Source organism: Vigna unguiculata, chromosome 6 (genome assembly GCF_037176805.1).
Source record: "Vigna unguiculata cultivar grain cowpea cultivar isolate G323 ecotype 2 chromosome 6, ASM3717680v1, whole genome shotgun sequence".
Lineage (NCBI taxonomy): Eukaryota > Viridiplantae > Streptophyta > Magnoliopsida > Fabales > Fabaceae > Vigna > Vigna unguiculata.
Genome location: NC_140797.1, coordinates 47,209,033 through 47,235,949, shown reverse-complemented (window position 1 = coordinate 47,235,949; position 26,917 = coordinate 47,209,033). Strand labels below are relative to the sequence as shown.

Here is a 26,917-nt window from a genome sequence, read left to right as displayed (position 1 = left end):
AAACATGTCACTAATGATTTAGACAATTCTGGATCGCAATCGAATTTGAACTAACTTTATCGTAAAAACATCTTTGATCGTTATTTCTTGTTTAAGATTAATAAAAATTTTAACATTTGAGTGCGGTTGAGATGAATAAGAACAGTAATGATTGACCCTAATTTGATTAGATGTAACATTAATAGAGTTATTAATAGAGTTTAAAGAATTTTTTTTTTCTTGTCATCTATCACGAAATTTCTTACTTAAAATAAAAATCAATATCAAGTGTAGGATTAGATAGAGCTTTTATTATAATCTTGAAGATCTGATATTTTGTCATTTGTTTGAGTATGAAGTTATTAGACAAAACAACTATGTTTTCTGAAATTTATTGCTGACAATATTGAATACTAAATATCTTACCATATATCAATCCAAATAAGAACTTGTTTGACTCAAGGTAAATTACATAATTTTTTTTAATGAAATTAAATGTTCAAATATTCTCGAATGTTGTTATCTATGTTTAAAATTATAAACAAAATGTTATTATTTAAAATATTTAATATTGAATTATTTATGAGTATATGATAACTTTATTATATAACTCAAATTTTGTTATACATCCCAATCTTATCAAAGCTATCACAAATAACTTTGATTTATTTTTTCATAATAATTCACACAATTAAATAAAATATTTAATTTTTATTATTTATTACAATATTTTCTTGCTATTCTTAATATTTTTGTTGTTCTTAATGTTTTTAGCGTTGATTTTATTACTGTTATTGTTTTTTATTTTTATTGTCTATTCTTCCTTATTTTTCTTATTGTTGATATTGTTATTGTCATATGAAATACACACTAATTTTCACCAATAATAATTATATTTTACTTCTAAAAGAAATCCCATACATTTTTCACGGTTAAAAAAATTCCAAGTTGCACACAATTTGATTGATTTATCCACGAAAAATGGGATAAAATGGTTTACTAAACAACTTTGTCTTTCCGGAAATACCCTCGCCGACGGTGGAAGCTTCTTAACACAGCTCAGAAATACAAGGTCCAAATCGGAATTCAACATGGGGTGACGACGTGTCTCAATTTGAGAGGCGATATCATGAGAAAAGCAGGAACAGCAGGGACAGAACCTTAGACATGTTTCCTTTTTTTCTTTCCGTCAAAATACGTTTCATTGAAACGAAAGAAAGGTAGAGTCCAGTGAGTTGACCCCACTGACCCTCCACACACGACAATGTGGTAATTCTTTGCACACGCTTTGGCCACAATTCAAAGAAAACTCATTTTTCCAATGGGGTGCTTGTTTCTCTTCTTCAATTCTTCTTCTCCATTCAATCGCTTTACGCATTTCAGATCCAAGAGCTCAACATAGCCCATTGACGTTACAGGAAAAGGACCGGTGATTGGCTCTAAATCAAATGTATACTATCTTTTATTATTGTTATTGTTGTTGTTACTGAATATTCAAGGGTTGGGGGCGAGAGAGAACGAGTATAATGGGGTTAGCTGGGGTCCAAGAAAACGGAAACGGAGATGGGGTATCTGAAATTCCGTTGGGAACCAAAACAAAATACACCAAGATGGCCTCTGATCCAGTTGAGGACGATGAAGTTCTGCAAAACAAGAAGCACGAGGCCCATAAATATGTCTTTGCATGTGCCGTTTTTGCCTCTCTGAATTCCGTGCTTCTTGGCTATGGTAGGTAATTCTAATTATTTATCTTCGTTTCATGTCTAATAATTCGATTCCGTTATTTTATTTTTATTTATGCCCGATAAATTCCCCAATACGTGTCAATTAAAAAATTTCTAAAAACGAAAAATGATTTGGTTTGGTGTCGTCTTTTGTGGGACTTTATACCTGTTTTTAGGACTTCGATAAGGTAACTCTCCATCGCAGCGATGAATGTAAAATCCTGGGCTGTTTGTGTAATTTACAACAACGGTTTTGTATTTTTGGGTGGAAACTTTTTCCATTGCCGCTCATTATTCAAGAATTTGAGATTGGCCTCGGAAGAACGCTGTTCAGGAAAAGCATTTGAATATTGAATAGGTGATGATGATTCCCACTTCTAAAGTAATACATATGTGTGTGTATGACTAGATGGATTAGTCTGACACTATGACATAGCAGATATGTGTGCTCGAATATGATGGGCAATTTTACAGTCAGATAATCACTAACAATTGAACGCAGAAAAAACTTATATTCCAGTCTAACTATTAGAAGAGAATCCATTGGTTTGTGCCTTGTTTGCAACGATTCTGTGTATTGATTTATTTGATAATATTGACTGTATGAATAAACGATTTTATTTATACTATTATCAGGAACCAAAACTAAGACCACAGTTGATTGTCTTTGTTTCTCATTTTTCAGATGTGGGTGTTATGAGTGGAGCAATTATATTCATTCAGGAGGATCTGAAGATATCTGATCTTCAGCAAGAAGTGCTTGTTGGGATTTTGAGCATAATATCATTGTTGGGTAGTTTAGCAGGTGGAAAAACATCTGATGCCATTGGCCGAAAATGGACAATTGGTTTGGCAGCCGTTATCTTCCAAACAGGTGGAGCTGTTATGGCTCTTGCCCCGTCCTTCAAAGTACTGATGATAGGAAGACTCATGGCTGGGGTGGGTATAGGTTTTGGTGTCATGATTGCACCTGTCTATATTGCTGAAATTTCTCCTGCCATTGCTAGGGGATCACTTACGTCTTTTCCTGAGATATTTATAAATTTTGGAATCCTTCTTGGCTATATATCAAACTATGCATTTTCCAGGCTTCCAGCACACATAAATTGGAGGGTAATGCTTGGCGTTGGACTTCTCCCATCGCTTGTTATTGCTCTTGCACTGTTTGTGATACCTGAATCCCCTAGATGGCTAGTGGTGCAGAATAGGGTTGAAGAAGCTAGAGTGGTGTTGGTCAAGATAACTGAGAGTGAGAAGGAGGCTGAAGAAAAGTTGCAAGAAATTCTGGTAGCTGCTGGGTCGGTTAATGCTGAGAAGTACGAATCAAAAGCCGTGTGGAAAGAAATATTGTGCCCTACTCCTCCTGTTAGAAGAATGCTTATAACTGGGTGTGGAATTCAGTGTTTCCAGCAGATAACAGGCATAGACACAACTGTGTATTATAGCCCCACAATTTTCAAGAACGCCGGGATCACTGGCAACTCTGAGCTTCTTGCTGCAACAGTTGCTGTTGGATTCACCAAAACTCTGTTCATCTTGATAGCCATATTTCTTATAGACAAATTGGGGAGAAAGCCTTTGCTTTACGCCAGCACAATTGGGATGACAGTGAGTTTGTTTAGCCTGAGTTTGTCTCTGGCTTTTCTGAGTCATGCGAAAATTGGGATTGCGTTAGCAATTCTTGCAGTTTGTGGAAATGTGGCTTCATTCTCAGTAGGACTTGGCCCCATATGCTGGGTCTTGTCAAGTGAGATATTTCCTTTGAGACTCAGAGCTCAAGCATCAGCTCTTGGAGCAGTGGGGAGTAGGGTCAGCAGTGGTGCAATCTCCATGTCCTTCCTCTCAGTGTCTCGCAAAATCACAGTAGCAGGAACATTCTTTGTTTTTGGCGTTATTTCGTGTTGTGCCGTTGCCTTTGTTCATTATTGTGTTCCAGAGACAAGAGGAAAGACATTGGAGGAAATCGAATTACTGTTTAATGATGCAGATGATTTGCAAGAAAGTGAGGTGGAAATGGGAGATGTAGAGCGTCTGGTGCAGAAATCATGAGTTGGAGTCACACCAAAACCTTAAACTAAATTCCCAGATAGTGCAAACATAGTATACAAGCTTTAGTATATCTTAATGTTTATAATATGTATTAGATTATTTTTTACACTCTGTTAAATGAGTTCATACGTTGTTTCATGTGGCCATAATGGAAAATGTGTTGTCCCTTTCGCATCACGTGGATTATGTGTCTATATTTACAACCCTTCCCCCATTCCATTTCCATTTATTTAATGCCATTTATAGCTTTTAAAATGTCACTATTATTTCATATCTCAAATTCATCTATGCTTTCAAATATTTAAATGAAAAAAAAATTGAAGGAGGAAGCAAATTTACTTATTTACCAAAAAGAAAAGTTAATTAGTTCAAAAAAACAGACAACTAAAATTTGATACGGAATTTATTCACCTTGATTTCTTCTGCTGAGTTAACTAACCAGGAACTCACTCTTCTGTCATACTAAACTTATGAATGTTCTATACTTTATAAAGAAGATTCAGCCACCATTTTGTTAAGTCACGTGTTGATACATCATTTTATTTAATATTTATCTCTTTAAATTCACGGGTCCATTGTTTTATTTATTTTTTCTCGCTCTGTCTCTCTTTGCTTGTGTATAACGTGAGTGTTGCTCAATTTAATAAATAAGTGAAGAATTTAAACTCTCTCATTGTTCATAAACCCTTAAACAGAACCTAATTCGTTTATCAACATGACAAGGCACTGATAATAATTTTTCATGTTAGTAAACTCGGTTCAATAATAATTTAGGCATAAAATTGTTAAATAATTCACATTATACAAAACTTGTATTAAATAAAGTTATTTATGTTTCAGGTATACATAAAGATGTGCAATATACACAAACAACAAATGAAGTAACTACATAAAAAAACGTTAGAAATTATATTAATAGATAATACATATTAATTACATAAATAAAATTAGATTATTAGATTAAAATTTTAGATTTGTCTTGGGTTTGTAATTGTGATCCTTTTTAGTCTTGACATTTTGAAATCTTCGTTTTCTTTTTCTCATTTTTTTTTGTAAAAAGTGATTTACTTCACTATTTTTTTCCGCCTCATTCTCCATTAATATTTAGGTTTGAAAGTAAATGAGTTTTCAAGAGTAAAAACTTCATGAGAGTTTTTTAAATGAAAAAATAAATAATTTATACGTATAATTTCAATTACTGGTATGGTAATTAGTTTATTTGTATTACTATATAGTTTGTACCAAAAAGTATATAACAAAATAAGACTTGGCATGGGTTCTATTCGTACCTTTTTAAGACGAGATTGAGTTAAAATATAGATATTGTTACTTTAATAATATATCTTACATTTATTTTATTTTTCAAAAAATATTTTGTTGATAATATTTTGTATTCAATATAATATTACATCTACCATAAAATTACTTATTTTAAATTATTTTAATTTAAAATTTATACTTTCTCTGCTACAAAATAAATATTTCTCGATTATGATCAATTGTACTTAAAGTTCAAATAAATGATCCCATAAAAATATATGTCTAAATGAGGGAAGGATCATGAGAGGAGGACACCAAATCAAACAGTGTTGAGTTTTCAAAATATCAATATAAAGACAAAGCAACAACCTCTTTTTCTTCGAGTCCAGAGATTTTTACTGGTGTTTTTCTTTTCAGCATTAAAAATACATTATATTATATTTTAAATATTTTTTTAATATATTTTAAAACGTTAAAATTAATGATAATCAATGTATTATAAAAATACAATAAAAAAATAACACAAAAAACCTAACAAAAAATCTAAAATGTTTTTCTTCATAGCCACAACGCATTTATGGGTTTTACGTAAGAAGATTATCTGGATTATGAACAATTAAAAAAAAAAATATCCACATTGAACAATACCACTGCTACTTTAAAATCAGATAAATCTGGTTGATCCTATTTCCATTTATATAGTACAGTCATCAAGGCTATTTATAACAATGATTCGATCATGAAGGCGTTTATTATGTGGAATTTATCTTCACATTTTTTATATGATTCTCTGGTATACATTTTTTTTGGAGTGGAAACTGATTATTAATACTATTATAAAAATTTGTCAACTTAGTTTCCAAGCCCTGAATACGTGACAGGCAAGAAGCATGTGTTTAAACTAACAGTGGTTAAATTGAATCTTTGACACCCGAGAGTAGGTGAATCACCTGTACTATACTTGAAAAACACACTTATTGTCTCTTACCATTAACACACCTAAACTCAAAATTTAGAAATTAGACCAAAGTTGTATGATTAATATCTTAAAACAGCCTCCATATCTGGTTTCATTGTTTGTGCATTAGAATTCTTAAAACCACGGTTTCAGCTTTTATCTGAACATTACTCGGTCAAACATTTCCGCGAATTTGATTCTCTGCTTGATTTTGTTCTGTTATTTTTTTATTATTTTTATAATAAATTGATTATTATTAATTTTAACGTTTTAAAATATATTTAAAAAAATCAACAAAGAATCTAGACTTCATTTCTGACGTGTTTGTATAAACTCAGCGAATTTAAGAATTTAAGTAAAATGGTTAGCTTACGTCCTACGTAATTATCATTTTGTCTGTATGTTTTATCACTTTTTTATTGTACCTTGTAATTTTTTTTCTTTTTTTTATTATGCATGTCATACATCTCAACTTAAAATAATTTCATAATATCAATTTATTATTTAATTTTATTTAAACTAATTCTCAACTTTTTAAGTTGGGACAGAAGGTGAGTGTCACATGGAAAGAAAAGTAGGTGCCCTGTTAAGATTGGAAGCTGAGAAATCACTTTCAGAATTTAATTGTCTTAAACAACACAAATTCCTTGAATATCAACCAACTTCTACTTTTCACTTGTCAACTGAAATCCCAAACCACAGGAAAACACGCCACACTCTTCACCATTCGGTGTTTCGGAAGGAACATGTCAGAAAAGTTTCGCATCATATTCCTCTCTGATCTTTCAAACAAATACAACAAAAAGGATCATACAAAGTCCAAATTCCAAACCCCTTCTAGTCTTTCAATTTAGCCATCAAATACATTCTTTCTTGTTTTTATATAGTAGAGACACAACTGGTCGCAACACAGACATGGCTTATAATAACTTCTTTAGCTTAAATCCTATCATTCTAATTCACTAATTACAATCTTTAACTAACTAAATTAAAACCTGCAAACTTCAAAGCTAAGTGTTGCAGAAGATGCAACAACTAGAAATGATACTATCCACAATGCTTCCCTTTACTACTTTTAGTGTCCTACTATGCCTGTTCCACAAGTGCAATGCAAAGCTTTCTTTGCGAATTTGCTTCATTTTATTGACCCACCATTTGGAACGAATCCCGTCTCCAAACAAACCTCTAATTCCTCTCCAATCCACAGGATAAAACGCAGAAGGAGGGAGCACAGTGAAATTGAAACCCGGTGTCCCATTCACCCTGGACACTACCCTTGAGATCAGGTAAGGACCATTATGCCCCCACTTATTCCCATCAAAGGTGAGTGCAAACTCCTCGATGAACTTCAAAAGCAAAGGGTGCTTCTTGTCAAATATCAACACTGCATTGTTCAAGCGGCTCCACTTGCCGGTTCTCACATCGAAGGTCTGTGCCCCGACGGTGTTTCTCAGCTTGGAGAAACTCTTCAAGACTATGACATCCAAGTCGATGTAAGTGCCTCCGAACTTGTACAACAGAGCAAGTCTGAGCAAATTGGAGAGGTTTTGTCCCAAAGAGACCTCACCGGGATTCACATACCCTTCCTTCAAACGGTTAAACCATAATTCAGCATGTGTGTTTTTGAATATGTAGCCAAAATCTGGAGCAATGGCGATGACCCTGAAGCCATTACTCACAAACGGTTTCAGAATTCGAGTTCCAGTGCAAGAATCAAGGGACTTTGACACTATGACCAAACAAGCTTCGGGGTGAGACTTAAACAAGCTCTCTACGGAGACCAACTCCCTCTCACCAAAGGTTTTCAAGGGAGAAATCCAAGTCATGAAGAACCTCATCTGGCAAGAAGTGTTGAAGAATGCTCTGAGTCTAGAGTGAAAAGGTGAAACGGGGGAGCGAGGTGGTTCTGAGCGCACACTTCTAAGGCCACGCTTGTGCTTCTTCATTCTTTTGGCCCTTTGAATGGAAAGGGAAAGGCTTTGAGTAGAGTTTGGAAGAAGAGGCAAATGGGGGTTCTTGAAGAGAGGTGAATGGGCGGAAGAAGAGAGATTGAGGGGCTTTGGTGGAGGAGAGCGAAGAGAAGAAGAGTTGGGGAGATGGAGAGAGAAGACGGTGTAAGCGTTGTAGGAGAGGAGGAGGAGAAGGAGGAAGACGAAGAATGAAGTGGGTAGGGAGAGGAGTAGAGAAAGCATGGATCTTTTGAGGTGAAGAAAGGGGAACAGGGAGAGTTTGGCGCTTTGCTCCATTGGGTGAAACATTGAAGAAGCAAGGAGAGGTTCAAAATGTTTAAGGATGTTTCTCAAGGAAAGAGAGAAAGTCAGAGAACATTTTGCATTGCTTGAAAATGGCAGAGTAAGTGGAACAAAACTGCTTTTTTGTGGTCTGATACGTGTACTGACGCACGGTTTGCTTTAAAATTTAATATTTTTATTAAATATATAGATTAAAATATATTCATGATTAGTAAGATATTTAATAAATAATATATATATATATATATATATATATATATATATATATTTTTTTTACATTTATTATTTAATTTTAGTCTTAATTATTATTTTAAAAATTAATTATTTTATAAATAATTTATATTTAATCGTTATTTAAAAACATATTTTGTCTTTAACCATGATTTTGAATTTTATTTTATTTTTTTAATTTTATATTTAAAAATTATTTTAAAAATTAATTCTATACTTTATTGTTAATTTAAATTTAAATTTTTATAAAAATTAAAAAATACAAATACACGTAATTATCGTCTATGTTTTTGCTAATTCGAAATCTATGAAAATAGATATTTAAATAAATATTTATTGATTATAGTTATTTAATATATATTACTGATATTTAATTAATTTTTATCAATATTTAATTAGTTTAGATTAAAAGATGAATTTGAAAATAACAAAATAATTATTTTAATAGATAAAATTCTAAAATAATCAAATTATTTTATAATAAAAATTATTATTATTAATATTATTAAACACACTTGTCATGGTACATCTGTAATTATTTTTTAATATATATATATATATATATATATATATATATATGAAAAAGTAGGTGATGACTATTAACAAATATATATTTATATTTATTAAAAATAAAATAAATAAATAAATAAATAAAAATAGAATAATTATAAAAAATATACAAAAATATTTGTGAGTATGTAAAATATAAATAAATAATTATACAGGGTAAAAAAAAATAATTAGTTATAGATATGAATAAATAAATATAGTTATTTTATTATTAAGAAAAGGTAAAAGTAGAAATTAAGTATAAAATGGATAATTTCTATAGTTTTATTGTATTTTAGGTAGTTATTTTTAAATTGTTGTTGAAATCTAGAAAAAAGTTTTAAAATTCCTTTCGCTTCTCCATTTCTTAATAATTAAAGTCAGAATAATTTTATAGAAAAAATATAAAAATATTTGATAGTCTTTAAAAGGTAAATAAATAATTATATTATAAATAATAAATTAAAATTAAATAATTATAAATATAAAAAGAAAATTTTCTTTATATATAATCATCATAGATAAAAGATAAATTATGAATAAATAATTATGGATAAAAAAAAAGGGAATTTCTTTACATAGTTATAAATATTAATATTTTATACATTATGAATATATTTATATTATTATTAGAAAGAAAGAAAAGTAAAGTAGAAAGTAAATATAAAATGAATAATCTCTAAAATTTTATTGTATTTAGGTAATTTTTTCAAAATAGTTATTAAATTTAAAAAGAAAAGTTTTCCAAATCCTTTCGCCTCTCCATTCATTAATCCTTTGACTTTTTCATATTTTCTTCGTATAGAGCGAGGATACAAAATATTCAGTCCTCTCATTTACGATGTCGCTTGCAGCTTTTTTTCTTTTTTTTATTTATTTTTTCTTCAGTAGATGCAAACATAATTTTTTTTTTTTTTTGTGGGCATACATTACATATCCAAAACAAACAAAATTTTCGATGCAATAAGTATATTCAAATAGACATTTTCAGTGACTAATGTAAATCGTAAAGCATCAATGAAATGAATATAATTTAATGTTACAATTTTGGTAAAGTTTAGATTTATAATGTAACATATCAATTTGAAACGATGATTACATTTCGAACTTATTCTAAATACAGTATCTGAATTTATTTCTAGAATATTCTTATACCAAATAATTATAGCTTGGAAACATGGACTAATATGTTACACATTTTCGACGTTGTAATATATAAAGTTTTTGTTAAGTAATATGTTGTGGTGAACAAAGATCAAGTTAAACTAATGTTCATATTAGAAGGTAGTGCATAAAGAAATTGGAGGGGTGAAGTTATAAAAGCCTATAGTCATGTCTTTTATGTTTGCATATTTGTGATGGATAATAGGATGCACGTTATTAGGTTAAGTTAAATGCTCATCGATGAGTATGCACATATTTGGTATAGCTTATACCATTTTTCGTTTCATGTAGTCTTCAATCGATCCATCAGAGTGTTCGTTCTATTAATATTGTGAGTAAAAATCTACTATTTTGTGTTAAAGAAAATGAACTCAAGTAGGGTTCTTAGATGGACTTGTCAATGTGTTGAATTACCTGCAAATATTTATTCATTGGGATTTAACTGAGTGAGAAAAAAAATGTAGGAACCCAAGTGGAGCATTGGCCTGAAGAATAAATTATTAATTAAGTTTGTTTTTACGTGTTATTTATTTTTGTTTGATGTTTTTCCATATAATTAGTTTTAATTTTTTAACCTATTTTTATATGTGTAATTTTATCATCATTTTGTATAAAGATATTTTATCTATTATGGTATGACTTTATCGTAGACTTTGTTGTCAATATTGAATATATATCGAAGTTTAAAGATGAAATATGTGTTGAAGATCTGTCGGTGAAATAAAAGACTGCAAGAAAATAAGTAAAGAATAACTAACACAATTAAAAAAATTGGTAGATTCAAATCGAAGAGTTTAACGAAATGATCGCTCTTACTTTTACGGTTTCATATATTCAATCAGACAAATAAATAATGATAATTCTTAAAGATAATTGACAGTTCTGAAAATGTGATTTATAAAGAGTTTATCTATTTTAAAATAATGAAATTTTTTATAATAAAACTATTTATACTACAAATTTATAATATTAAAATAATAAAACTCATTATTTTTAAACTTCATTATTTTAAAATGTCATTTTTATTTTTATAAAATTTATTATTTTAATATTGAATATTTAATAATATTTATTTTTATATAAAAAATAATTAATATGAAAATGTTAAAAAATAGGTACTGGCACAAATACCGATACCTTGGGATAAATATGAGACAAAATTGCCATCCTAGTGTTTATCTATAATTCTTATGTGTACATATTATTTATGTTCACCGACATAAACAGGGCACGATATTTTTTAAATATATATGATATTATATTAGTATGTAATATTATTATAATATTATTAAGTTAATATATAAACTAAATTTATATTTATTAAAAATAAAATAAAATATATCAAAATAGATGAAAGAATAATCATTGATAAATAAAGAAAAAGAAAAGAAGCAGAGACATTCGATTTTATAAAAAATTGGTAAAAATAACAATCAATTTTTAAAAATTTAATAAATTATTATATGTAAAGAGTAAAATTGATATTTTGAAATATGGATACAAAAAGGGAAATCCCCTTTATATATTGTTATAGATAAACACAAAGGCTTATATTATAAGAAAATAATAAATCTATCATTCTTTTTTTATCTTTCTACACCTTTCTAACACAATAAAAAATATAATATTTTTATTATTTAATATTTTAAAATAAAAATATGTATTTTTATTGATGTTATATATATTAGTGTACACTAAAAACATGCTATTTGGAGACAAAATATACTAATCATTTGACGGAAAAAGTAAATTACAAGAAGTTAACCTCTGAAGAATTAATGAAAGTAATCACAATGAAATACCCATGACAATAAACAGGTTGGGCCCGGTTTTGTTGGGCCGGGCATTTATTGTTGGCCCGTTGTGTAGTGCGAATCTCAACACAAAAATATTTCCAATTGCATCCCCGTTCCTCTTTGTATGCTTCTCCTCAGTCATTTGTCCTGAGATCAACCTTGCATTGCATCAGGTATTTTCCTCTTGCGCTTCTTTTTCCTTTCTTACAACCATCAATGTTGAATGCGGAACCCATACAATTTCTCGTTTTCTTTTATTGCTTCAATTTTTGCGCTATTTCTCAATATTAATTTGTGTTTTGTTCTACCACCACTTCTTTACCCCTTTTGATTCAGTATTCTCTTCCCACTTTTTCGGTTCCTGGTTACACCATTGAATCCTTGTAAATAATTGTTTCGCTCGAACTTTATTATTAAATTTGAAATCAATACCGTACTGCATTTGATTCTTTAACTTTTCATTTCCAGGTTTAGGGAATGGCTGCGATTTTAGCTCGGAAATCACTCCTTGCTCTTCGTGCCCGCCAATTGGTAACATTAATACATTAATACGTTTTCGATTCTTATTTATTTGTGGAAATGAAAGAAACAACGAGAAAAAACCACTGGATCAGATGTTGATTCGGTTGAGAAGCTAAATTTTATCTGAATACCTTGTAATTCTTCCATCACTTCCTTCGAGCTGTTAAACGGATTAATTTTTTTCTCCTTTTTGTTGTTATTCTGATTCCTATCTGGCTATGTGATGCACTGTTACTATTAAATTACAATTTACCGGATAATATATAAGAGGTTGCTGTGAATTAGATATGAATCATTTTAATTGTAGGATGCCAAATGTTTTGGTTAGTACTTAATACTATCCCTTGTTGTTCTGCTTGTTTAGGCTGTAAGCGGTCAAGGGCTGCACAGCTCCCAATCCTATGGGCTTCGATTAAGTGCAAACTCCTACTCTACCAAACTAGGTCTGTTATTTGTCTTAACATTCTCGTGGGCATATTTCCTGCTGTTACAGAATAGTTAGAATTAGAAAGCAAAATTGTTGATGATTGGCTGAATATGAATTTTGATTGTTTCCTGCATCGAATTGTCTTATATTACATAAAAATCATTATCCAGTTTCAATAAATGGACTTCTTGAAAGGGGATAGTGTGCTTGGTCACACGTAGAAATAAACAATATATTTACTTATGTATTCCTTGAAACACTACAATGCTCTCCACTGCCCTATCCTCGGATGATACTTATCATGTGAGTTTTACCTAGTTCCCTCTCTTTAACATCTCCTCGCCCTCCTAAGAAGGCAGATAATTACGTGGGTCAAAAGAATGGCTTTTCAGAATTGTGTATAGTGAACAAACACGGCATTTCTTTAACTTTGCAATTTGCAAATACCTTCACTAGCATGACCATTTGTCTGTCAATTGAGATATCTCTTGGATATCCATTGTCTTTTCACTTGCATGTGTTATGTATTCATGCCTTTGTTCTATATATCATAATTCTGAGATGCACAAACTGCAGAGGATGAACAAAGGGAGCAACTTGCAAAGGAAATTTCAAAGGATTGGAGTTCTGGTATTTATTTAGAATCCTCTGTTTTCATCTTGATTGTTGTTCTTTTTGACTTTCTCCATAATGTAACTAATTCATTGCTGGTGTTCTGGATGATAGTTTTTGAACGAAGCATCAACACTCTTTTTCTCACTGAAATGGTTCGAGGTCTAATGCTGACTCTGAAATACTTCTTTGAAACAAAAGTTACAGTAAGTGTCTTCTGAAACTGTTTGCCATCCAATTGTGTTGCATCTTCTCATTAAATGCTGAATGCCCGACATCTTTAATGCAGATCAATTATCCATTTGAGAAAGGACCTTTGAGCCCTCGTTTTCGTGGTGAACATGCTCTCCGAAGATATCCAACAGGGGAGGAACGTTGTATTGCTTGCAAACTTTGTGAAGCTGTAAGGCTGTGATTATTTATAATTTTGGTTCGATTATGATCCTTGAGAGCATGCATACACCAAATGACATATTACCTCAGGACAGCATTTTCCTGCTTCCATAAAATCTTGCAATTTTGAAGACTGTTTGTATACTCCTGTTATGTGTGTATGTTACCAAGTGTTGTTTCTATATTGGTTAATGTAGAAAAAAATGTGCAGCTGTTTTTTGTATTTGAAAAAACACTCCAAAAATAGTAAGGCTTAGACCATTGGTAGGTTTATGAATTTGTGCCTTGTCATTTTGGTGAATCGGGCTTAGGAAAGTATGCTTGCGAATTGCAATTACTAAGGGATAAAAATCTATCTAATCAAGCTGTCCCTAACATAGCTGTAAAAGTCAAATCCCTCTCATCCTTGGAGGAGGCTGTAATGGTTATATTTTCCTATGCATCAATAATAGCAGTTTTATTTGCTTTGAATTATTTTCTTTTTGACTGAGACAGTAGGTACTACTGCAGCATTATCCCTCTACGGAGTATAAACAAATTAAGCTACTAGAGGATAGGGGTAAAAGGACATTAGTATATATAGGGGGTTAGGGAGAATGTCTGGATAGCAGTTCACACCATAGGTTTTGAGCTCAAACCTTGCGGCAGTCTCTAAATAGTGAAATCCAGATTGTGCTAGAAAGGACTACAAGGGACCAGCTAACCCCTAACAAATGAGCTATAATCTATACATGAATACCCTAGTTAATAAATACAACGAATGATCAATCCATTACATATTTGCATTCTCCTAATATCTCTTTTCTAGGTATTCTTTCTCCATTTTGATACTTTCCCCATTTCTCTCCTTTCTGTCCGTAGACTGAGCAGCTGTATGCTATTGTATTCTCTTAATCATATTTTTTTATTAGATATGCCCTGCACAAGCAATCACAATTGAGGCTGAGGAGCGAGAAGATGGCAGCCGCAGGACAACGCGGTAAATTACCTGCCTTATCTGCCCCCTCTTTTTATTCGCCCACTCCCTTCTTGCTCTCTTATCTGTTAAATCTTTCAGGTATGATATTGACATGACCAAGTGCATCTATTGTGGATTTTGTCAAGAGGCATGCCCTGTTGATGCCATTGTTGAAGGGCCAAACTTTGAATTTGCTACAGAAACTCATGAGGTTCATCTTTATTTCTTTTATGTTGAATTATGTAAATACTTTCTGTTGTTTCTTGCTAACAATTGTCTCTACTGTTCTTTATTATTAAGTATATGTTTAACTACTGTTTATTAGTATATGTCAGTACTTGTTTACTCGCATATTTGTTTACTTCTATTCGTGTTTACCTGTTCTAGGAGCTTTTATATGACAAAGAGAAGCTGCTTGAAAACGGTGATCGATGGGAGACTGAAATTGCGGAGAACCTGAGATCTGAAAGCCTTTACCGCTGAATTTTACCATGTGATCATTGCCTCCGTCTAATTGGGCAATGATGAATAAAATGACCACTGAATGTTTTAAAGAACTGTATGCATTCACGATTGTTACGTCAGTTTTTTGTCAACGTTTTTGCATTGCTGTTAAATATACAATATTGTCGATGTTAATCTTATTGAAATCTTGAACAAATATGGAAATAATTGAACTATTCAACAAATTAGAAACTTGTATGCTTAATTGATCCTTTGAAGATGTAACATTTTTTTTTCATGAGGTTGTATGAATTCTTGTGAAACAGTAAAATTACTTTTTGTAAGGAATTTTAACACAGGTGGGATCAATTTAGCTTTTGCCCTTGCTTTATTATTTGATTTTCTTTTCTCGACATTGTTCATTTTCTGTTAAGTATTTACAGAATGGAAATGTATTTTAGTTGCCAGGGGGCGGGGGGTGTCTTGTTTGTTCGGAAATGCGTGCTTTTTATATCCTGGTTTTATTTTTATTTTTAATTACAAAAATATAATCTTTTTTTTAATGTTTTTTAATTTGTACAGAAAATAGAAAATAAATATTTTTGGTAGTCTCTGTACAAACTATTGAGAATAGGAAAAAAGAAGCAAGAGTTATATATTGACACTTTTTAAAGCTATTTTTTAATTATTTTAGCTCAAATTTCTTTTCTATTTACATAATTTTTATTACATACTAGTGACACGAATTTGTTGTGCAATACCAAAATAAATTACATACTTACTATAACAAGCCCAGGTCTTTTTACACCTTCGATTATGAATAAACCACTGTCACCTTATTATTAATATATATTATTTCTCCTAATCTTATTACATTTTGGTCTTCACAAAGTTTATGAGGGTATGTATATATCTATTGAATTGTGGATGTAAATGGTGTGAGTTGGAATTGATACGAAGCTCATCATCACCCATATTTGTCTGAATCATTGTTTTGTCCTTTTCCCATCTTAGTCAATGGTGAATTTCTCAAGGAGATCCTGCTCGATACACCATATTAAACACCTGTCCATCATCATTTCTTGTTCTTTATGTAATCATTTTATCAACGAAAACTTTTACCTTTTTTATTTTTCTACATATTAAACACCTAATAAAAAAACATTTTTAATTCTATAGTTGATTCTTTTCGAATTATTTTATATTTTAAAATAAAAATACTATATCATTAATGCTGGATAAATGTTGACTACAAAATGGGTATTTGTCTATCATCACACTTTACCAACTACTACTTCAATCTTCTAAAATAACTTCACTAAAGATTTTACGTAAAATTTAAAAGACCAAGCACATAAGTTTTCTATGGCAAGCGTACATTTCTTACATTATGCAAAACTCCTAAAACAATATTGGATAAAATAACAATGACAATAATTACTCTTATTATTAACCATTGGAAATATCTTTTTATGGTAAAAGTATTAAAGTATAAGTAACATAATTAAAATGAAATTCATAAAATTAGCAAAAGATTGTAGAGAAAAACTGTTAAAAAAATCTACATTACTAACCGTTATAATTAAAATATATCGAAGAAGTTTAGTTAATATCAAATAAAAAATAAATAAAATGTCTCAATCACAAAAATAAATTTTCGATAATAAGTTTCTTATCCTAGTAGTAACACATTTATTTGCATAATTAATACTGTCCAGATAAAAAATGATTTTTGCAGCCCTGTCCATATCAATATTTATTTTCTATTTCAAAACTTATTGTTCTTCTGATGAATCATTCATTCAAATGAAATTGCTTTTATCCAACAGACATCAGAAGTATTGTGCAAATGTTGAGCTACTTATTACTGTCGTCTTGTGGGATGATAAAAATATGTAGCAGGAAAAAAAAAAAAAAACTTCTCAAGATATTTTACTATTTTAAAAAATATATTAAGATACAATAAAATTATTAAAACCAACATGTTAAGATACAATCAAACTACAAAATGAAGTTGTTAAGAAATAGTTTTTCATAATTATCAAGATTACGCACAAACTCTCATGGACTATTATTACATACATATCTCTAATAACAAAATTGAAACTATCGTATTTTGTAATAATTGCCGTAATAAGCTATTGATTTTAATTGATTGAGTGTATACTTTTTTAATAAACAGGATATTGATTTAAATACTATTTTTTTTTTAATTTGTTCAATTTAATTTTTTTTTATCATGTTCAATTTGTTCTCTGATTTATTAAATTATGTTCAATTTTGTTGCTTTCGTTTAAGTTGATAAGCATAGAGTATAGATTCACATTATAATCATTGAATTTTTGTTTTAACGTGAAATGCTATACTATTTTTTGTTATGTAAAAATACTGTATCAACTATGAACCGAACGAAACTGAACCGAATTGTACAAAACTGAACTGAAATACTCTTTAGTTTTGCTGAATTTTAAAACACCTTCAAAAAAGGAGGAAGAAACTTAAGGAAAAATTTTACACTTACATAAATAATTAATATAGAGCAAAAGGAAAGTCGCTTTTGTAATATGCGTAAAAAATGTCACACCCAACAATTTTTTCAACACCAATACCACAATCGTGATGTCCCTCTTAAACAATTGAAACATAATGTTTTTCCTCAAATTAAATATAGCAAGTGTATAAACAATAACATAAACAAACTATATACTTTCAATAAAAAAAATTCAAAAGAGAATCTTAAATTGGTTTGTATTCACCTTTCACACAAATAACTATTTTGTCAAAATGGAGAACATAAAATTCCGAAATTGGTAAAAACCTAAATATTTAAGAAAAATATTATAAGACGATGAAAAAAAAAAGGTGAAATGGGAGTAGTGAAGCAACAAGTATAAAAAAATGAGAAAAATGCAAAAGACATATAAGAGAAAGATACAATGTTAGTTAGGTTTAAAGTTCAAAAAAACAAATATGAGTTGGGTGAGGTGTGAGGTGTTAAAATTGCAATAAATGTGGTAAGGTGAGATGACGAGATCAAGGCGGCATGACCTTATAAGTTATATAGTAGTGACAGCGATCAGAAGCTCACGATCATTATCTTAATGGTGGTGATTAAATTAAAGAATAAAGTGAAAGTGTGCGCGATGTTTTAGATAAGAGGTCATTGAAGAAAAAATGAGAAAATAAAATACATAATTCAATTAGTGAGCAGTTAACCGATAGAAGTTTAATTATTTAAAAATAAACGATAAAAAATATTGTTTAATTTTTTTTACTTTAATATTTAATTTTTATTATAAATAATTTAGTTTTTTTTACTTTAATATAATACAGATAATCATAATTAAGTGTAGCTAGATTAATTTTTTTCATCTATAAATCTATAAATATATATAAAGAGATACCTTATTTTGTGTCAATATTTTGATATTTCAATTTTACCCTTAAATATTATTTTAAACACTAATTATTTTATAAATAGTTTACTTTTAACCGTTAGCCTAAAACTCTTTTTTGTCTTCAACAGTTGTTTTAAAAACTTCTCTTATGTACATATTTTATTTTTATAATTTTACATTTAACAACTATTTTAAAAATTCATTATATATTCTTTGTTGAACTGAATTGAACCGAACCAAATCAAATTGAATTGAACCGAATCAGACTGAACCGAACCGGACTGAACCACCGAACCAAACTAAATCGAACCAAATCAAACTAAACCAAATCGAACCGCACTGAACCAAGTCGAATCGAACTGGAACGAACCAAACCAGTCCGGACCAAACCAAACCGCACTGAACTGAACCAAACCAAACTGCACTAAATTGAACCGAACCGAACCGAACCAAACTGAACCAAACCGGACCAGACCGAACTGAATCGCGCTGAACCGAACCGAATCGCACTGAACCAAACCGAACCGCAATGAACCGAACCAAATCAAACCGAATTGGACTGAACCGAATCAAATCGAATTGAACCGAATTGAAACTAACTGAACCGAACTGAACCAAATTGAATTGAACATAGATACTCTTTACTCTTGCTGAATTTTAAAACACCTTCAAGAAAAAGAGGAGAAAATGTAAGAAAAAAATTTACACTTTCATAATTAATTAATATATGGCAAAAGGAGAGTCGCTTTGTAATGTGGGTAAAAAATGTTACACCCAAAAGCTTTTTTAGCACCAACACCACAATGGTGAGGTCCCTCTTAAACAATTGAAACATAATGGTTTTCCCCAAATTAAATATAGCAAGTGTATAAACATTAATATAAACAAACTGTATACTTTTAATAAAAATAACATTCAAATGAGAAAGCTTAAAAATGTTTGTATTCACCTTTCACGGAAATAACTATTTTGTCAAAGTGGATAACATAGAGTTCTGAAAAATGGGTAAAAGCCTAAATATTTTAAAAAATATATTATAAGACGATGAAAAAATAATAATTTTTTTACTATAATATTTAATTTTTATTATAAATAGTTTAGTTTTTTTTTGTTACTTTAATATAATATAGATAATCATAGTTGAGTTTAGTTAGACTAATTTTTTTCATCTATAACAATATATAAAGAGGATACCCTCTTTTGTGTCCATATTTCGTTATTCCAATTTTACCCTTAATTATTATTTTAAAAACTAATTATTTTATAAATAATTTACTTGTAACCGTTAACCTAAAAACCTCTTTTGTCTAACTTTACATTTAACAATTATTTTAATAATTCATTATATATTTCTTGTTGAACTGAATTGAACCGAACCGAATCAAATTGAACTGAATCGAACCGGACTAAACCACACAAAATCGAACCAAACTGAACCGAACCGCACTGAACCGAACCGAACCAGACCGTATTGAACCGAACCGCACTGAATCGAACCGAACCGCATTGAATCAAACCGAGTTGAACCAAATAGAAATGAATTAAACTGAACCGGACCAGACCGAACAGAATAGAACCGCAGTGAATCGAACCGAATCGAACCAGACCAAACTGAACCGAATTGAACCAGACCAGACCGAACCGAACCGAACCGAACCAGACTGAATCACATTGAACCGAATCGAACTGCACTGAACCGAATCTAACCGCACTGAACTGAACCTAACTTCACTGAACCGAACCTAACAGCACTAAACCGAACTAAACCATAATGAACCGAACCAAACCGGACTGAATCGAATCAAATCGAATTGAACCGAACTGAACTGAAACTAACCAAACCGAATTAAACTGAACTAAATTGAACTTAAATACTCTTTACTTTTGCTGAATTTTAAAACACCTTGAAAAAAAGAGTACAAAATGTAAGAAAAAATTTTACACTTTCGTAATTAATTAATATAGAGCAAAAGAAGAGTCGCTTTGTAATGTGCGTAAAAAATGTCACATCCAAAAGCTTTTTTAGCACCAACACCACAATCATGAGCTCCTTCTTAAACAATTGAAACATAATGATTTTTCCCAAATTAAATATAGCAAGTGTATAAATAATAACATAAACAAACTGTATACTTTCAATAAAAACAACATTCAAAAGAGAAAGCTTAAAAATGTTTTTATTCACCTTTCACAAAAATAACTATTTTGTCAAAGTGGAGAACATAGAGTACCGAAATGGGTAAAAGCCTAAATATTTTAAAAAATATATTATAAGACAATGATTTTTTTTACTTTAATATTTTTTTTGATTATAAATAGTTTAATTTTTTTTTGTTACTTTAATATAATAGAGACAATCATAGTTAAGTTTAATTAGACTAATTTTTTTAATTTATAACGATATATAACGAGAATACCCTCTTTTGTGTCCATATTTCGTTATTTCAATTTTACCCTTGATTATTATTTTAAAAACTAATTATTGTATAAAAAATTTACTTTTAACCGTTAGCCTAAAAACTTTTTTTTTGTCTTCAACAGTTGTTTTAAAAATTTCTCTTATGTACATATTTTATTTTTCTAATTTTACATTTAACAAATGTTTTAACAATTCATTATATTTTCTTTATTGAACTAAACTAAAACCAATCGAATCGAACTGAACTAAATCGAACTGGACCAAACCAAATCGAACCGAACAACATTGAACCTAATCAGACCAAACTGAACTGGACTGAACTGAATCAGATTGAACCGAACCAAACTGAACCTAACTAACCATATTGAACCGAACTGGACCGAACCAAATTGAACCAAATTGAATTAAACCTAACCGAACTTAACTGAACCGAATTGAACGGAACTGATTTGAAATACTCTTTAGTTTTGCTAAATTTAAAACACTTGCAAAAAATGGAAGAGGAAATTCAAGGAAAAAATTTACACTTTCAAAATTAATTAATATAGAACAAAACGAGAGTCGTTTTTGTAATGTGCGTAAAAAATGTTACACCCAAAAGTTAAGCTTTAAACAAAAACATACTCCCCATATGTTTTACTCAAGTCACCGACACAACTCAGCTGCTTCTCCCTTTGACAATCAACTTCATTAGTTGTGCATTGTTCGGAGTAACTTTTCGTTACACTATAAGGAGAAACTTGGAGGATGTTCAACTTAAAACAGGAGTTGCAGCAACTTTTGGTGTTGTTAAAAGTTTACCATGCTTACATTTTAAAATTTTTGTTTTATGTGCTGTCACGCTTGTATGTACGCATTTTTTAAATATACGTGATATTATATTAATAGGTAATGATAATGTAATGTTATTAAGTTAATATATAAATAAAATTATATTTATTAAAAATAAAGTGAAATATATCATAAAAAAATTACAAAATAACTGTTGATATATAAGGAAAAATAGAAGAGCAAAGATAAACGATTTTATAAAAAAGTTTGTAAAAGTAACGGTCAAAATTTAATAAATAATTATTTTTGGTTAAATATGTTTTTGGTCTCTTAACTTTAAGTGAATTTTGGAATTAGTCCATTTACCAATCTAGTCATTCATCTTTCGAAATACGTGGATTTAGTCCTTTTAACCAAATTTTGTTAAATTTATTTAACATTTCAAGCGTTATTCAGGATTGTAGTTGAGTTGTTTATATTGTTTGACATATTTTGCTTTAATGTTAAGTAAAATACTATTATGAAACATGTTTGAAATGTTAAATAAACTTAACAAAATTTGATTAAAAGGACTAAATCCATATATTTCAAACAAATGAAGGACTAAATTGGTCCAAAGTTTTGAAATAGACTAATTATAAAATTCACTATAAGTTAAGGGACTAAAAATATATTTAACTCTTATATTTTAAAGAATAAAATTAGTATTTTAAAATGTGCGCACAAAAGAAAAAATTCTATTTATACATATTATAGATGTATTTCATAGTATTTATTTTTATATATAGATTGAATATGAATTTTCACATTTTGTTTTGTATTATTATTCACCGTTACGTATTTAAAAAGTGGAAGAGTTTAGAGGCAGTGTTGAACCTCCGTCAAAGCAAAGCAACAGTGTTCCCATCATTTGCGTTTAACAGAAGAGAGAGAAACCATTTTTAGAGAGAGAAATTCGCAGTCGCAGACATGTCTTCCTTCGATGCCTTCACCGACGACTTGAACGTCAACTCTTCTTCTACTCATCAACACGACGACGACGAGGACAACTTCTCCGGCTACGGCGGCTACTCCTCCTTCACCGGTGGTTTTTCCGCCGATGGTGACGTCGCCGTCGATCACTCCGCCGCCGCTTCGCCGGAGATCTACGGCTTTACTGATCCGACTCCCGCTTACTCTCAGTCTCCCTTCGAATCCGCTTCTGTAGAGAACGGAAACGAAAACGGAAACGGCTACGGTGATGGTGACGGCGTTTTCGTTTCGGACGGTCCAGTGCTTCCTCCGCCGACCGAGATGGAGCCGGAGGAAGGCTACGCTCTTCGCGAGTGGCGCCGGTGAGTGGTTGTTTGCAATTTCCTCTTCTGTTTCGTGAATTTGTTGGATCTCATTTGAATATGTTTAGATCTGAGATGCTTTTCCTTTAATCCAGAGGTTTTCTCGCTAAGAGTCTCGTGGTTGCTAGTAAGTAATCAGGACTGGGAATCGGGAGTGGGCGAGGTTGATCTTTCTTGTAGAAAGCGAATTGGTGAACTTAGGTTGATACGATTTTACTTCAAGCAGTTACTTGAGCTGTTGTAAGATATGTGATTATTTCGCCGAGATTTAGGTTATCGATTTTTGTATGCTAGGGAGTCTGGTGGAATTGATTTATATCCATCAATTGTAAGTCTATGTTTGGATGGAGAAAGTTTGGAGAATAATGAGTGAAGGGGTGGGTGATTGAGTTTTCACTCATGGATGTTGGATTTCTATAGTCTATAATTATTGTGAGATGAGGTACTTTTAGAGTAAATTGCGCTGTATGAAAAATTTTAATGGTGCGGTTCGGATTGATTTCTGTCCCTGTGATTTGATGGTTTTTAGGGTTTTGTCTATGTGATTACTTAATTTTACTAGATGTTGGCTGGAAAATAATCATTCTTTGATTCCTTTTCCTTGGGAGTCAGATGATCAATTGATCATATGCTAAAGTTGACCCTTGTTGACCGTTGAGCTTAGAGCAGGCAAGCAACTTACACTGAACTTAAACGATGATAAATCTTGATCTTGTTTTTTTGCGAGTGTGCTAAAGAAGTTATACTTTATATTTATACAGTTTAATTCAGTATCCTAGTATACCGAGGTCGCTGATTTTTTTTATCTCCTTTTCTTTTCTTCCCATGTGCTTGAGGAAGTAATTGATATTTAGCTATCTGGTTATGCAAATAAGCTTCATTTATCATGTGTGTAAAAGCTGAAAAGGAATTTAACTCATGTAAATGTATGTTAACTGATGCTACTATCATATCTTCATACCCTTGAAACATTTTTGTTTACCCTGACTAACCTGTGTGTTCCGCATTCTTTGAACAGACAACTGAATTTTCCCTCTTTGATTTGATTTATATGGTTTTTCATTGTTCTCTTCTCTGATATGATGGTAGCTCTCATAGTAGTCAATGGTGTGCTATAGTGGAGTACTAGATTCCAGCGAACCAGTTTTCAATAGCGACCATTGTGGCTGTAATAGTTGTCAAAGTAGCAGTTTTTTGTGTTATGGTGGCAGTACCATGATTTAGGGAGTCCAAAAACCCATTTTTTACCCCGTACACAACTTCAAATGCATAACAGGATTTGAAACCTTCTTCCTTGACCTTTCTATAAAAAGTTTACCCTTTTTGGATCTGTGTTACTTCACGCCAGACTTTTATTTGTGTTCCAATATATTTCTTCATTTTAACTTCACTTTCTGCTAGTTTTTATTCAATTTGTTATTTTTCTATTACATATTTTTTGTTTACTTTATTCTTGTTATTAGCTCCTATACCGATGGTGATTGTGTGCATAAACTGTCTTACTATTTATCATGAATTTCTTTAATTTTTTTGTTTGCTTTTTTGAATATTAGTGTGTAGCAAAAGTATCTAGTTTGTAATAACAATTAGTAATATTCAAAATGGCAGCCATCCCGCTATCTTGCTATAGTATAGCCTTTTTATTAGAATTGGCTTCTGCACCTTGGTATCTGAAATTAATGTCTACGTGGCTCTTATCCTAATATTGCTCTCCAATTTTACTACCAACGCACATGCCATTGATATGGGAATGGAGATCTTCTAATATTTGATTTATCACACACAGAGCAATTGATCTGGCTTGAAAAGAAAATGCAAATTATCATTGTTTTTTCTTGTTTACCTGATTATTCTGGTCAAATAGTAATTCTGAAATTAGGATTCTAATCCTTATGTTAATTGTACGGTGCACGACTTAAACAGGCAACATGTTTTTTTCCGATCGATGAAGTTTATTATATTATTTTAGATATCCAATGGCAGGTACCGTTTGTAATAAATGTTTACGGTTATATGTTAATGTCACATTAATAAATTTAATGCCATTAAATAATTTTAACCACAAAAAAGTTATTGTGATTAATCTAAATCTCCACTTTATATAGTTATTGGGGGCAAAATAGTTCTGAACCTGATGATAGAACATCGTTTTCTCGATCTCTGATATATGCCAATGAAATTTAACATCTTTTGTAAGTTTGCTGAACTCAGTTGTCATAAAAAACGAATGCCTTTGGCTTTCCTTGTGCAGTCAAAATGCCATTCTGCTAGAAGAGAAGGAGAAAAGAGAAAAAGAAATGAGGTTGAAGATTATTGAAGAAGCTGAGGAGTACAAGGTTGCTTTTTATGAGAAGAGGAAGGTTAATGTTGAGTCTAGCAAGGTTCAAAATAGAGAGAGGGAGAAGGTAAGTTTTACTTGCATTAGGACATCATCTTGCGCCAGATGTATCTTTTACTGTTCTAATAGAGAATGGCATTTTTCTGTGGAGCAGTTATTCTTGGCTAATCAAGAGAAGTTTCACAAGGAGGCAGACAAAGCTTATTGGAAAGCAATTGCAGAGCTCATTCCTCGTGAAGTTCCCAACATTGAAAAGAAAAGAGGCAAAAAGGATCAGGACAAGAAGCCATCAATTACAGTCGTTCAAGGCCCAAAGCCCGGCAAACCCACGGATCTGTCTAGGTTGCGGCAAATACTGTTAAAGCTGAAGCATACACCACCACCTCACATGATTCCTCCGCCACCTGCTCCTGCTAAAGATGCTAAAGACGGTAAGGATGGAAAAGAGAAAGCATCAAAAGCAACTGGATCTGCAGCAGAAGGTGCAACTGCTTCACAACCAAAGGATGCCGCCTCTAATGGCGCTGCTGACGAACCCCAGAAAGAAGCTCCTGTCACTGAGGAGCAGGCTGCTGCATGATTTTTTCTTATCATACCTCAGTTCCCCTTCAATCCTCTGCCATCTCTTTCTCCACCTGCTGTCTTTAATGAATCTTTTTGCCCTGTTATTAGTTTCTAATGCTTATTGGTTACATTTTATTACCAACTTTAAGGTTTTGTATGAATTAAATCCATTGACAATTATGACGTGGAGATTCAATGATCATGGGTTAATACATCCTTTTAGACAGAAAGTATCTGTTGGGATTGCTGGCTGGTGGTGTCAAACAGACTCTTTTCCGGTGTTTAAAGTTTCCGTTGATATTATGTATGTACTTCATCCTACTTTTCTTATCTCTGCTGTAAAATAAAATTTTATTAGTCTTTATTAGATTTGGTTTTTGCTTTAGAAATGGCTGATTTTGGTCTTTAGAAATTTTAAATTTTTTGAAAATGATTTATTTCATATTTATTCAAGATATGTAATAATACTAGTACATGTTGCACATGTTATATTAAAATCATTAAAGATATTCTATGGTTTGATATACCGTATCTGTAGTTGTTGGAATTATTTAAAAGGATAAGAGTTGAAGACTAAAAATAAAAGTTTAGATAAAAATTAAATTATATTAATGAAGATTTAGAATATAATTATTCTTATTTGATTAAGTAATCTATTGACAAGATGGGTGAAGATTGGTGAGTATTTTACCTCTCACCATAAATAATTTAGTGACGTGTTTAGAATTCGGATATTATATCACTTGGTGAAATGATGTAAATTGTTATCATGTGT

The 26,917-nt window shown here is 31.0% G+C and overlaps 4 protein-coding genes across 5 annotated transcripts; 3 read left to right on the top strand and 1 right to left on the bottom strand.

Moving 5' to 3' along the window:
* The first annotated feature begins 1,162 nt into the window (after positions 1 to 1,162).
* Positions 1,163 to 3,929, top strand: LOC114188173 (putative polyol transporter 4). Its single transcript, XM_028076723.2, has 2 exons — positions 1,163 to 1,707; positions 2,389 to 3,929. Exons 1-2 carry the CDS (start codon positions 1,506 to 1,508, stop codon positions 3,750 to 3,752), a joined length of 1,566 nt encoding a protein of 521 aa, XP_027932524.2. The 5' UTR covers positions 1,163 to 1,505; the 3' UTR covers positions 3,753 to 3,929.
* Positions 3,930 to 6,628: 2,699 nt separating this feature from the next.
* Positions 6,629 to 8,329, bottom strand: LOC114189223 (alpha 1,4-glycosyltransferase family protein). The gene has a single exon (XM_028077937.2). It carries the CDS (start codon positions 8,226 to 8,228, stop codon positions 6,981 to 6,983), a length of 1,248 nt encoding a protein of 415 aa, XP_027933738.2. The 5' UTR covers positions 8,229 to 8,329; the 3' UTR covers positions 6,629 to 6,980.
* A 3,626-nt stretch (positions 8,330 to 11,955) lies between these two features.
* Positions 11,956 to 15,687, top strand: LOC114186726 (NADH dehydrogenase [ubiquinone] iron-sulfur protein 8-B, mitochondrial). 2 transcript variants are annotated; one of them, XM_028074716.2, is made up of 9 exons: positions 12,024 to 12,135; positions 12,431 to 12,493; positions 12,849 to 12,927; positions 13,488 to 13,541; positions 13,638 to 13,729; positions 13,813 to 13,926; positions 14,828 to 14,895; positions 14,974 to 15,085; positions 15,262 to 15,687. In XM_028074716.2, the coding sequence occupies exons 2-9, from the start codon at positions 12,440 to 12,442 to the stop codon at positions 15,355 to 15,357; spliced, it is 669 nt and encodes a 222-aa protein (XP_027930517.2). In that variant the 5' UTR covers positions 12,024 to 12,135; positions 12,431 to 12,439; the 3' UTR covers positions 15,358 to 15,687. The 2 variants fall into 2 exon arrangements, with proteins under 2 accessions (XP_085530383.1, XP_027930517.2); XM_085674257.1 differs by lacking the exon at positions 12,431 to 12,493 and having other exon boundaries at positions 11,956 to 12,135.
* Positions 15,688 to 22,763: 7,076 nt separating this feature from the next.
* On the top strand, positions 22,764 to 26,509 carry LOC114187886 (clathrin light chain 2-like). Its single transcript, XM_028076284.2, has 3 exons — positions 22,764 to 23,240; positions 25,492 to 25,645; positions 25,733 to 26,509. The coding sequence occupies exons 1-3, from the start codon at positions 22,876 to 22,878 to the stop codon at positions 26,156 to 26,158; spliced, it is 945 nt and encodes a 314-aa protein (XP_027932085.2). The 5' UTR covers positions 22,764 to 22,875; the 3' UTR covers positions 26,159 to 26,509.
* The last annotated feature ends 408 nt before the right edge of the window (positions 26,510 to 26,917 follow it).

What these genes read in the sequence shown, in the direction of transcription:
- LOC114189223 (XM_028077937.2), bottom strand. Translation starts at nt 8,228, where the DNA reads ATGTTTCACCCAATGGAGCAAAGCGCCAAACTCTCCCTGTTCCCCTTT.
- LOC114188173 (XM_028076723.2), top strand. Translation starts at nt 1,506, where the DNA reads ATGGGGTTAGCTGGGGTCCAAGAAAACGGAAACGGAGATGGGGTATCT. An exon ending in TTCCGTGCTTCTTGGCTATG is followed by an intron (nt 1,708 to 2,388) that starts GTAGGTAATTCT and finishes CTCATTTTTCAG; the next exon opens with ATGTGGGTGTTATGAGTGGA.
- LOC114186726 (XM_085674257.1), top strand. Translation starts at nt 11,971, where the DNA reads ATGACAATAAACAGGTTGGGCCCGGTTTTGTTGGGCCGGGCATTTATT. An exon ending in CTCCTACTCTACCAAACTAG is followed by an intron (nt 12,928 to 13,487) that starts GTCTGTTATTTG and finishes CACAAACTGCAG; the next exon opens with AGGATGAACAAAGGGAGCAA. An exon ending in TCTTTGAAACAAAAGTTACA is followed by an intron (nt 13,730 to 13,812) that starts GTAAGTGTCTTC and finishes TCTTTAATGCAG; the next exon opens with ATCAATTATCCATTTGAGAA.
- LOC114187886 (XM_028076284.2), top strand. Translation starts at nt 22,876, where the DNA reads ATGTCTTCCTTCGATGCCTTCACCGACGACTTGAACGTCAACTCTTCT. An exon ending in GCTCTTCGCGAGTGGCGCCG is followed by an intron (nt 23,241 to 25,491) that starts GTGAGTGGTTGT and finishes TTCCTTGTGCAG; the next exon opens with TCAAAATGCCATTCTGCTAG. An exon ending in AAAATAGAGAGAGGGAGAAG is followed by an intron (nt 25,646 to 25,732) that starts GTAAGTTTTACT and finishes TCTGTGGAGCAG; the next exon opens with TTATTCTTGGCTAATCAAGA.